At 51.3% G+C, this 12,079-nt stretch overlaps 1 protein-coding gene across 5 annotated transcripts; it reads left to right on the top strand.

Moving 5' to 3' along the window:
* The first annotated feature begins 2,759 nt into the window (after positions 1–2,759).
* Positions 2,760–10,777, top strand: NAPSA (napsin A aspartic peptidase). Of its 5 annotated transcripts, none has more exons than XM_010351113.3 (9): positions 2,760–3,236; positions 6,320–6,461; positions 6,540–6,663; positions 6,852–6,970; positions 7,432–7,631; positions 9,376–9,498; positions 9,595–9,739; positions 10,118–10,234; positions 10,470–10,777. In XM_010351113.3, the coding sequence occupies exons 1-9, from the start codon at positions 3,151–3,153 to the stop codon at positions 10,695–10,697; spliced, it is 1,284 nt and encodes a 427-aa protein (XP_010349415.3). In that variant the 5' UTR covers positions 2,760–3,150; the 3' UTR covers positions 10,698–10,777. The 5 variants fall into 5 exon arrangements, with proteins under 5 accessions (XP_010349415.3, XP_003940441.3, XP_074242139.1 ...); XM_003940392.4 differs by having other exon boundaries at positions 10,136–10,234; XM_074386038.1 differs by having other exon boundaries at positions 2,925–3,236; positions 6,777–6,970.
* Positions 10,778–12,079: the final 1,302 nt, after the last annotated feature.

Genomic DNA, 12,079 nt, shown 5'->3' on the forward strand with positions numbered 1-12,079 from the left:
CTCAAAAAAAAAAAAAAAAAAAAAAAAAGCAAAAATTAGCGCCGGGCGGTGTCTCATGCCTGTAATCCCAGCACTTTGGGAGGCCGAGGTGGGGCGGGTGGATCACGAGGTCAAGAGATCGAGACCATCGTGGTCAACATGGTGAAACCCCATCTCTACTAAAAAAATACAAAAAATTAGCTGGGCATGGTGGCGCGTGCCTGTAATCCCAGCTACTCCGGAGGCTGAGGCAGGAGAATTGCCTGAACCCAGGAGGCGGAGGTTGCGGTGAGCCGAGATCGTGCCATTGCACTCCAGCCTGGGTAACAAGTGTGAAACTCCGTCTCAAAAAAAAAAAAAAAAAAGCAAAAATCTAAGTTATTGGCCTTAAAGAGGAGGTAGAGATTGTACAAAAATCCTACAAACGGCAAGTGAAAAGAAACAACATATAATGGAACTCCAGTACATCTGGCAGCAGACATTTCGGCGGAGACTTTACAGGTAGGAGAGAGTGGCAGGACATATTTAAAGTGCTGAAGGAATAAACCTTTTACCCCAGAATAGCATACCCAGCAAAAACATCCCTTAAGTATAAAGGAAAAATAAAGACTTTCCCAGAAAAACAAAGCCGAGGAATTCAATCAATACCAGACCTATCCCGCAAGAAATGCTAAAGGCAGTACTTCCATCAGAAGGAAAAGCATGTTAAAGGGTGATAAAAAATTATCCGAAGGTGCAAAACTCACTGCTAACAGCACACAGAAAAACAGTATAATCAAAGGATGAACCAATCAAAAATAACTACAAGAACTTTTTAAGACACAGATAGTACAATAAGTTATAAATACAAACAACTAAAAGTTAGAAAAGTTAAAAAGACAAAATTAAGGTGTACATTTTCCCCCTCCCCCCTCCCCTCCCCTCTTCTCTCTCTCTCTCTCTCTCTCTCTCTCTCTCTCTCTTTCTCTCTGTCTCTCTCTCTCTTGCCCAGGCTGGAGTGCAGTGGCACAATCTCGGCTCACTGCAACCTCCGCCTCTCGGGTTCAAGTGATTCTCCTGCCTCAGGCTCCCCAGTAGTTAGGATTGTTAGGATTACAGGTGTGTGCCACCACGCCTGGCTAATTTTTGTATTTTCAGTAGACACAGGTTTTGTATTTTCAGTAGACACCATGTTGGCCAGGCTGGTCTGGAATTCCTGACCTCAAGTGATCCACCCGCCTCAGCTTCCCAAAATGTTGGAATTATATGGGTGAGCCACCACGCCCAGACTTAATTTTCTTATTGCTCATTTGTTGATTTGTTTATGCAAATAGTGTTGTTTATTTATCAGCTTAAACAATGAGTTATAAGATAGTATTTGCAAGCTTCATGGTAACTTCGTATCAAAAAACCTAATGGATACAAAACAAAAAATAAAAAGCAAGAAATTAAATCATACCACCAGAGAAAATCACCTTCACTAAAAGAAGACAGGGAGGAAGGAGAGAATACTACAAAACAAACAAACAAACAAAAAAAACACACACACACACAAAAAATCACAAATGGCAGGAGGAAGTCCTTGTCAAGAATAACACTGAAGGCCGGGCGCGGTGGCTCGAGCCTGTAATCCCAGCACTTTGGGAGGCTGAGGCAGATGGATCACGAGGTCAAGAGATCGAGACCATCCTGGTCAACATGGTGAAACCCCGTCTCTACTAAAAATACAAAAAATTAGCTGGGCGTGGTGGCGCGTGCCTGTAATCCCAGCTAGTCAGGAGGCTGAGGCAGGAGAATTGCCTGAACCCAGGGGGTGGAGGTTGCGGTGAGCCGAGATCGCGCCATTGCACTCCAGCCTGGGCAACAAGAGCGAAATTCCGTCTAAAAAAAAAAAAAAAAAAAAAAAAAGAATAACACTGAATATAAATGAACTCAACTTTCCAATAAAAAGATATACAGTGGTTAGGCTGGGCAAGGTGGCTAATTCCAGCACTTTGGGAGGCTGAGGCAGGTGGATTTCCTGAATGGGAGGCCGAGCTGGAGGAACTGCCTAAGCCCAAGAGTTCAGGACCAGCCTGGGCAACATAGTAAAATCTTGTCTCTATAAAAAATACCAAAAGGCCGGGCGCGGTGGCTCAAGCCTGTAATCCCAGCACTTTGGGAGGCCGAGGCGGGTGGATCACGAGGTCGAGAGATCGAGACCATCCTGGTCAACATGGTGAAACCCCGTCTCTACTAAAAATACAAAAAATTAGCTGGGCATGGTGGCACATGCCTGTAATCCCAGCTACTCAGGAGGCTGAGGCGGGAGAATTGCTTGAACCCAGGAGGCGGAGGTTGCGGTGAGCCGAGATCGCGCCATTGCACTCCAGCCTGGGTAACAAGAGCGGAACTCCGTCTCAAAAAAAAAAAAAAAAAAAAAAAAAAATACAAAAAAATGACCAGGGCAGGGTGGTGCATGCCTATGACTTGTGGGGCTAAGGCGGGGTTGAGGCTGCAGTTGCAGTGAGCCAAGATGGCACCCACTGCACTCCCGCCTGGGTGACAGGGGGAGACCCTTTCTCCAAAATACAGGTATTGACATAGATCTATAGCTAGATAGAGACATATACATAGATACAGCTGCTATAGGTATAGATAGTGGTTGAAGGGATAAGAAAACAAGACCCAAGGATCTGTTGTCTACAAGAAACACACTTTACCTACAAATAAAACAGTAAGAGTCTGGGTCCTGAAATGCTGGCAGCCCCGCTTCGTGAGGGAGGGCAGGCGTCTAATCATTTCCCCTCTCCCTTCCCCAGGCCCTTCACAGCTACCTGCTGACCTCTCCCACTAGGCCAAAGAAACACTTGTGGTTAATAAGTCTCCGAAGAGTTACGTGAAAGTTAAAAATAAAACTGACAGCAACTAAAAGATGGAGGGCGGGAGGTGGTCACGGGAGGAGTCCCCACCACACTGCCACCCAAGCAGGGAGTGAGGGGCACCAGGGGCGCGGGATGCTCCTTCTGCCCACCCTCCAAAAACACTTCGCACAAATCTTCCAGAAACACCCCTGTCCCACTGGGTCACCTGCTGACAGATTTCATGGCCTGGTCTCCTTCTAAACCTGGAGGTGGAGCATGAACAGGGCGGAGTCACAGGGGAAAGAAAACGAAGCCCTAGGACACCTGGCTCACACCCAGGTCCCTAGCGATGTCTCCACCACCACTGCTGCTACCCCTGCTGCTGCTGCTGCTGCCTCTGCTCAATGTGGAGCCGGCCGGGGCCACCCTGATCCGGTATGGTGACCCCATCTACCACCCCCAAACCTGGGAGGGATTCTCTGCCTTTTGCCCTTAAGTCCAGGACTCCGAGTTCAGTGATTCCCAGACTTGGCACCCAGGATCCCTAGCGTTTCTTTCTTAGCTTCCCAGATCTCTCAACCAGGCTGTTGCCCCTAAAGGATCCACTCTGCTGACATCTCTTAAGACCAGGGTCCTTTTTTTTTTTTTTCTGAGACAAAGTCTTATTCTAAAGTGCAGTGGCACCATCTCAGCTCACTGCAACCTCTACCTCCCGGGTTCAAGTGATTCTCTTGCCTCAACCTCCCAAGTAGCTGGGATGACAGGCTCACGCCACCACGCCCAGCTCATTTTTGTGTTTTTAGTAGAGATGGGGTTTCATCATGTTGGCCAGGCCAGTCTTGAACTCCTGACCTTGTGATCCACCCACCTTGGCCTCCCAAAAGGCTGGGATTACATGTGTGAGCCACTGTGCGTGGCCAACCAGAACCCTTTTATTATTAGTATTATTTGAGACAGAGTCTCACTCTGTCACCAGGCTGGAGTGCAGTGGCACGATCTTGGCTCACTGCAACCTCTGCTTCCTGGGTTCAAGTGATTCTCCTGCCTCAGCCTCCTGAGTAGCTGGGACTACAGGTGTGTGCCACCACACCCAGCTAATTTTTGTATTTTTATTAGAGACGAGGTTTTGCGATGCTGGTCAGGTTGGTCTCAAACTCTTGACCTTATGATCCATCCGCCTCAGCCTCCCAAAGTGCTGAGATTACAGGCGTGAGCCATTGCACTTATCCAGGTTTTTGAGAGGTCTCGGCAGACTCCACTATAGCTGTGATGACTAGGTACTGTGGTTTCCAGACATGTGACACACTCCCTCCATCTTAGAGACCTAGATAGGTGACATTTAAACAGAGACTCCCCACATTCACACCCATTAAACTGTTTGGTTTGAAGAATCAAGTTTTGGGGCCAGAGCAGTGGTTCACACCTGTAACCCAGCACTTTGGAAGGCCAAGTTGCGAAGATCATTGGAGGCTAAGAGTTTTAAGACCAGCCTGGGCAACATGGCCAGACCCCCATCTCTACAAAAAATACAAAAATTAGCTCAGTGTGGTGGTGCATGCCCATGGTCCCAGCTACTGTGGAGGCTGAGGGAGGAGGATGGCTTGTGCCCAGGAGTTTGAGGGGCAGTGAGCTATATAATTCCGCTACTGCACTCCAGGCTGGGCAACAGGGTGACGCCTTGTCTAAAACAACAACAAAAGCTGGGCTTAGTGGCTCATGCCTGTAATCCCAACAGTTTGGGAGGCCAAGGTGGGCAGATCACCTGAGGTTGGGAGTTTGAGACTAGCCTGACTAATATGGTGAAACTCCGTCTCTACTAAAAATACAAAAATTAGCTGGGTATGGTGGCAGGCGCCTGTAATCCCAGCTACTGGAGGCTGAGGCAGGAGAATCACTTGAACCCAGGAGGCGGAGGCTGCGGTGAGCCGAGATCACGCCACTGCACTTCAGCCTGGGCAGCAAGAGCTAAACTCCATCTCAAAAAAAAAAAAAAAGTGCTGGTGTGCCTATAGTCTCAGCTACTCCAGAGGCTGAGGTGGGAGCATCACTTTTGAGCCCTGGAGATCAAGGCTACAGTGAGCCCTGATTGCACTGCTGCACTCCAGTCTGGGCGACAGAGGGAGACCCCATTTCAGATAAAAAGTTTATAAAAAAGAAAAAGAAATCCAATTTTGGAGACCTCATGCAAGGTCCTCCCACCACCTGACCTCTGATGCTGCCCCCAATCTCTCCCTTTTTAAAAACTCCCCTCTTCTCCTCATACCCTGGAACTCTTGATGGGGGAGGGGTGTACACTTGCAGTAAGTTTTCTCCACTTGACATTCTTGTGCCTCTCAAAGACTGACTTGTGGGGGGTGGGGGGAAAGGTGTGAGTGAGGGGACAACTGCTTCAAGGAGTGACTAAAAGCAGGAACAAAGATATTACTGCACACGATGCTTGTTAACCTGCTTTTTGAACCTAATGTATCCTGGCCATTTTCTAAGTCAATGCAAAGAAAAGTGAGTCTCCAAATGTTGTTATCAACAGCATCATCACGACCTGGGAACTTGTTGGAAATCCAAATTCTTGGGCCTCATCCCAGACCTACTTAAACAGAAACTAAGATATCTGAATTTGAATTGCCCAAGTCAAGGGTTACAAACACTCAACGTAAGGGCCAAATCCAGTGTGCCACCTGCTTTTGCAAATACAGTTTAAGGGAACCCAGGCAGGGCACAATGGCTCTCCTCTGTAATCTCAGCACTTTGGGAGATTGAGGCCAGGAGTTCGAGATCAGCATGGGCAACCCACAAAGACAATTAAGATTTGATGCTGGCTGGACATGGTGGCTCACGGCTGAAGTCGCAGCACTTTGGGAGGCTGAGGTGGTGGGATCATGAGGTCAGGAGTTCGAGACCAGCCTGGCCATCATAGTGAAACCCCCATCTCTACTAAAAACACAAAAATTAGCCAGGCATGATGGCAGGCGCCTGTAATCCCAGCTGCTTGGGAGGCTGAGGCAGGAGAATTGCTTGAGCCTGGAGGTGGAGGTTGCAGTGAACAAAGATTGCGCCATTGCACTCCAGTCTGGGCAACAGAGCAAGACTCCATCTCAAAACAAAAAAATTTGATTCTTACATTTTTCTCCCCAACGGTGGGGAAAATAGTCCCCAACATCATGAACTGAAGCATGCAGAGGCCACCATCCAGGGGCTTTTGCAAAGTTTTATGCTAGGGTCTCGAGAAACTTTCGAGAATGTCAATTCCCTGGGAATGGCTTATTGTAAGGGATTTGGCCACGGAAAGGTCTTTGGGAAGGTGTTGGGATGGTTTGCTCTTGTAAAGTCTTTGAGGATATTTGTCGTCATGATATCTTTGCTAGGGTTTCCTGGAGGTGGTTATTGCAGGGTTTCTGGTACTGACTCCTATTGTGGCACCTTGGAGATGCTGAATTTGTCATCATGTCCTGTTTGGGCAAATCTATTATAGAGGGTCTGCAGGAAGGGCAGCTTCCTGTCAATATCCTCTTTCCCTACAGCATTCCTCTTCGACGAGTCCAACCTGAACGCAGGACCCTGAACCTACTGAGGGGTTGGGGAGAACCAGCAAAGCTCCCCAAGTTGGGGGCCCCATCCCCGGGGGACAAGCCCGCCTTTGTGCCTCTCTCCAACTACAGGGATGTAAGTCACAGCCCCCACGACCCTCACCCCTGTGCCCTCAGGCCAAACACTTCATTTACTCTACTCTTTTGCCATCAGGTCCAGTATTTTGGGGAAATTGGGCTGGGAATGCCTCCACAAAACTTCACTGTCGTCTTTGACACTGGCTCCTCCAACCTCTGGGTCCCGTCCAGGAGATGCCACTTCTTCAGTGTGCCCTGCTGTGAGCTTCAAGGAGGGAGAATAAGGCTGAATGGGGGTGAAGGGAGAAGGCGGGGCTGGACATCAGCTTCTCAGAGGTTTTTCAGGAACCTTTTCTTTACAATGCTCTCACAGGTCAGAAAGTCAAAGGGGCAGGAGGCATTGGGGAGATTTCCTCACCCAGTGACACCTTTCTGACCTCGAACCTAGGGTTACACCACCGATTCGATCCCAAAGCCTCCAGCTCCTTCCAGCCCAATGGGACCAAGTTTGCCATTCAATACGGATCTGGGCGGGTAGATGGAATCCTGAGTGAGGACAAACTGACTGTGAGTGACCTCTGACTTTCAGAAGTCTTGAGCCTGGGAGAACCCCATTGTCTAAGACCATCTGGCTTAGGGAGGGGCTTGAGGAGGAAGAGCTTCCCAAGCCAATGGATGGGGCTTTGCAAGTGGGGAATGAAGGGATGGGGCTTCACAAGGATGGGGAGGGGCTTCCTGGGTGAAGAGGTGGGGCTTCTCAGGCAGGGGGAGGAGCTTCCTGGGTGAAGAGGAGGGGCTTTCTCAGGCAGGGGGAGGAGCTTCCTGGGTGAAGGGGTGGGGCTTTCTCAGGCAGGGGGAGGAGCTTCCTGGGTGAAGGGGCGGGGCTTCTCAAGAGGCAAAGTTTCCTAGGAAGTTGGGGCTTGCATCCAGATGTCCCCAGACCCAGGGTTCATGCCTTGGTTTGGAAGATCTCAAAGACATGTATTGTCCTCCCAGAAGTAACTGATCACATCTCACTCTACCCCTAGATTGGTGGAATCAAGGGTGCATCAGTGATTTTCGGGGAGGCTCTCTGGGAACCCAGCCTGGTCTTCACTTTTGCCCATTTTGATGGGATATTGGGCCTCGGTTTTCCCATTCTGGCTGTGGAAGGAGTTCGCCCCCCGCTGGATGTCCTGGTGGAGCAGGGACTACTGGATAAGCCTGTCTTCTCCTTTTACTTCAACAGGTACTGGGGAGGGTCCTATCCCCAAGAAGGAAGTGAGGCTTCCTTCAGGAAGTGTCTTACTCCATAAAGGAAGTCCCACGCTCCACTCAGGAAGTCACTGATCCAATGCAGGAAGTCTCACTCTCAGAGTCACCCACTTACACTCTCCATTAAGGAAGTCAGCCATCTAATACAGGAAGTTGCATCCTCCATGCAGAAGTCAACTACCCTATAAAGCAATATCTCAACTCTACTAGAAGTCCCAGAGTTTAAGTGACAACTTAAGACATAATAGGTCAGGCGCAGTGGCTCACGCCTTTTAATGCCAGCACTTTGGGAGGCCAACACAGGGGTGGATCATGAGGTCAGGAGTTTAAGAGCAGCCTGGCCAAAATGGTGAAACCCTGTCACTACTAAAAATACAAAAATTAGCCGGGCGTAGTGGCACGCACCTGCAGTCCCAGCTGCTCGGGAGGCTGAGGCAGGAGAATCGCTTGAACCCAGGAGGTAGAGGTTGCAGTGAGCTGAGATCACACCACTGCACTCCCACCTGAGTGTCAGAGTGAAACTTCATCTCAAAACAAAACCAAAAACCAAAATACTAAAGAAAGTCACCATCAGTTCAAAATGTTCCATGTTACAGAATCAAACCAGGAAATTCCATGCCCCTTATAAAGAAAGCTCAGGCCGGGCGTGGTGGCTCACGCCTGTAATCCCAGCACTTTGGGAAGCCGAGACGGGTGGATCACGAGGTCAAGAGATCAAGACCCTCCTGGTCAACATGGTGAAACCCCGTCTCTACTAAAAATACAAAAATTAGCTGGGCATGGTGGTGCACGCCGGTAGTCCCAGCTACTCGGGAGGCTGAGGCAGGAGAATTGCCTGAACCCAGGAGGCGGAGGTTGCGGTGAGCCGAGATTGTGCCATTGCACTCCAGCCTGGGTAACAAGAGCAAAACTCTGTCTCAAAAAAAAAAAAAAAAAAAAAAAAAAAAAAAAAAAAAAGAAAAAGAAAAAGAAAGCTCAAATCCCATTTGAGAACACTGACCAGGAGTCAGGAATTGCCCAATTAAATCCGGGAAGCCCTACTCACCTGCTACGAAGTTCAATGTTACGCTCTGAAGTCCCACCCAACATCCAAGAAGTTTCCAAGAAGTCTCCGCTCTCCCTCCCAGAGGCCCACCACACACAGGCTGGAAATCCTGTGCCCATTCACTCGCCCCGACATCCAACCCCCTCTAGCAGTTCTACCTACCACTTAGCAGATCCTGCCCTTCTCCGTCTTCCAGGAAGTCTCCATTCCCGTTCCCATCGCTCTCAACCAACTCAGGAAGTCTAACACCTCTCTAGATACCACAACAGGCAATTCGGAAATTCTCTCCTCCTACCCAGGAAGCCACCCCACCCCTGCACAAGTTACACCTTCAAGAGCCAATTCCGAGACTCCGCTGCTCTACGTGGTTACTGATATTCAGCTCAGAAAATTCCCCCAAAACTCTACCCTGCATAGCCAAATGAAGAAATCTCCTCTTCACTTCGGGAAGTCCCCAACAGTCTAAAGTTCTAACTTCCCTGAAGAAAAGCACCATGCTTTTCTTGCTTGGCTTCCAGTCCCAACAACTAGGTCCTTCCTGCACCCCACTAACCTGCTAGAACCCCAGAAACAACCCAATTGATGGGAAGTGCCATCCCTGGCCATATCTAGAGGTGGCAGGGGGAGGGTCAGTGATGCTGACCTCTACACTCTCCACACTCTACCCCTGCAGGGACCCCGAAAAGCCTGACGGAGGAGAGCTGGTCCTGGGGGGCTCAGACCCGGCACACTACATCCCACCCCTTACCTTCGTGCCAGTCACAGTCCCTGCCTACTGGCAGATCCACATGGAGCGGTGAGGGACTCCGTCTGTCTCCTGGGTCTGGAGCTGGAGGCTGGGGGCCTGGGCGCCTACAAACCTGCCTCTAATGACTGCCTCCTTCCCCCTCAGTGTGAAGGTGGGCTCAGGGCTGACTCTCTGTGCCCGGGGCTGTGCCGCCATCCTGGACACAGGAACGTCCCTTATCACAGGACCCACTGAGGAGATCCAGGCCCTGAATACAGCCATTGGGGGATTTCCCCTGCTGGCTGGGGAGGTGAGGTCCCAGTCTCTGGTGGGTATGGGCTGGGGAGGCTGATGGCAGTCTGACAGTGAACATCAAAAGGCCTGAGAGTGGGAAGCAGGTATTTAAGGGGTATTCCAGGGCAGCGGGCACTGGACTTCATGATAGATAGTCTGGAGGGTGGTGAGAGGAATTGAGGACACCTTTCAAGCATCTGCGCTGTGACTTTGTGGACGGCGGCGAAGTGGAGGGAGATGATAATGCAGGTTTGCTTGGGGCTGGAGAAGCCTAGGCAGCAAGGCCTCTGCACACAGGGCGTTGAATACCCAGGTGCTCAATACGGAGATTACCCTACGGCTCTGGGAGCCACCGAAGGGACTGAGCAGAGCAGGAATCTCTCATCTTCACTAGTTTCTCTTCTCCCCGAAGTACATCATCCTGTGCTCCGAAATCCCAAAGCTCCCCGCAGTCTCCTTCCTTCTTGGAGGGGTCTGGTTTAACCTCACGGCCCAGGATTACGTCATCCAGGTACGTGGCCGTCACCACGACGCCAGAAGGACGAAATATGACCGTTTGAGAGGGTCGAGCTGAGAGACGTCACCAGGACGGGAAGGGGCCCCAGAAACATTTCTTGTCCCTGTGATGGCAGTTTGTCGACGAATACAAAGAGCCCGAGGGTGGTGGTGTGGGGAAAGCACGGGGTCCCTGGGAAACGGCCGTCCCTGTGGCCGTGACACCCAGTAGCCGTCCTGTCGCCTTGCAGACTACTCGAAATGGCGTCCGCCTCTGCTTGTCGGGGTTCCAGGCCTTGGACGTCCCTCCGCCTGCCGGGCCCTTCTGGATCCTCGGCGACGTCTTCCTGGGGACCTACGTGGCCGTCTTCGACCGCGGGGACCGGAAGAGCAGCGCCAGAGTGGGCCTGGCGCGTGCTCACAAGGGCGAAGCGGACCTGGGAGGAGGCGAGACTGCGCAGGCGCAGTTCCCTGGGTGACGCCCAAGAGAAGCGCATGCGCAGCGGGTGGGCGGAGGTACCGCTACCCAGTAAAAAACCAGCGATTTCTCTCGAGCGAACCTGCCTGGGTTGCTTCTTTTCAGAGCGTGCTTTTTTTTTTTTTTTTTTTTTTTTTTGAGACGGAGTTTCGCTCTTGTTACCCAGGCTGGAGTGCAATGGCGCGATCTCGGCTCACCGCAACCTCCGCCTCCTGGGATCAGGCAATTCTCCTGCCTCAGCCTCCTGAGTAGCTGGGATTACGGGCACACGCTGCCATGCCCAGCTAATTTTTTGTATTTTTTGTAGAGACGGGGTTTCACCATGTTGACCAGGATGGTCTCGATCTCTTGATCCACCAGCCTCGGCCTCCCAAAGTGCTGGGATTACAGGCTTGAGCCACCGCGCCCGGCCTAGAGCGTGCTTTTAAAGAGAGAAATCTGTGGCCTGGCCCGGTGGCTCGCGCCTGTAATCCCAGCACTTTGGGAAGCCGAGGCTGGTGGATCACCTTTGGTCAGGAGTTCGAGACCAACCTGGCCGACATGGTGAAACCTGCCCCCCCCGTCTCTACTAAAAAAAATTAGGTGGGTGCGGGTGGCGCGGGCCTGTTATCCCAGCTACCCCAGAGGCTGAGGCAGGAGAATCGCTTGAACCCAGGAGGCGGAGGTTGCAGTGAACCGAGACCGCGCCATTGCACTCCAGCCATGCAACAAGAACAAAACTCCGTCTCAAAAATAAATAAATAAAGAGAAAGCTTTGTGCCTGTACACACGGAGTTGAGGAAGAGAGGGAAGCGAAGGATACTACCCTTTTTCTCCAGGGTACACCCTGGTGAGGGGTTTTGTACTACGAGTCCCATGAAGCCCCTCGCCTACTCTGCCTTTCGTCAAAGGCTCCCGGCGCCGTGGAGCATCACGGTCGTTGTAGTCCACGCCGTGGTCACGCCCCGACGGGGGCGGGCGCAGCCACAATATGCGTGGGAGGCGACAGGTCGCGACAGCAGCGACAGGTGGCAGTGGGGGAGGTGGCTAATTGGTAAGGGTTTACCAGTTCCTGTTAAGGGGCCGGGGATACCATTCCCTCGGACCTCATCTCGTGTTTCTTCTCTCTCGCTCCGTATTCCGAGACCCCTGGGGAGCTCGGAGACCCCGAGTTGGGGAAGCTGTGCTGCCTCTTCCGCGGCGTTGACGTCATTCCCCCTCCTCCGCCTCTTGCTGCCCAGAGCTAATGGATTCGAAAAAATGATCGGTGGAAAACTCTGGCAATCCTTTATCTAATCGCGTCCTGAGGCTTTTGGAAGAACTGTGTTGGGCGATCCCGGGGACCCCGAAAAGAGTCAGGCCTGAGCCCCATCTCGAGAGTGTGCTGTTCTGATGGTGGAGGCC

This window comes from Saimiri boliviensis, chromosome 14 (assembly GCF_048565385.1).
Source record: "Saimiri boliviensis isolate mSaiBol1 chromosome 14, mSaiBol1.pri, whole genome shotgun sequence".
NCBI lineage: Eukaryota > Metazoa > Chordata > Mammalia > Primates > Cebidae > Saimiri > Saimiri boliviensis.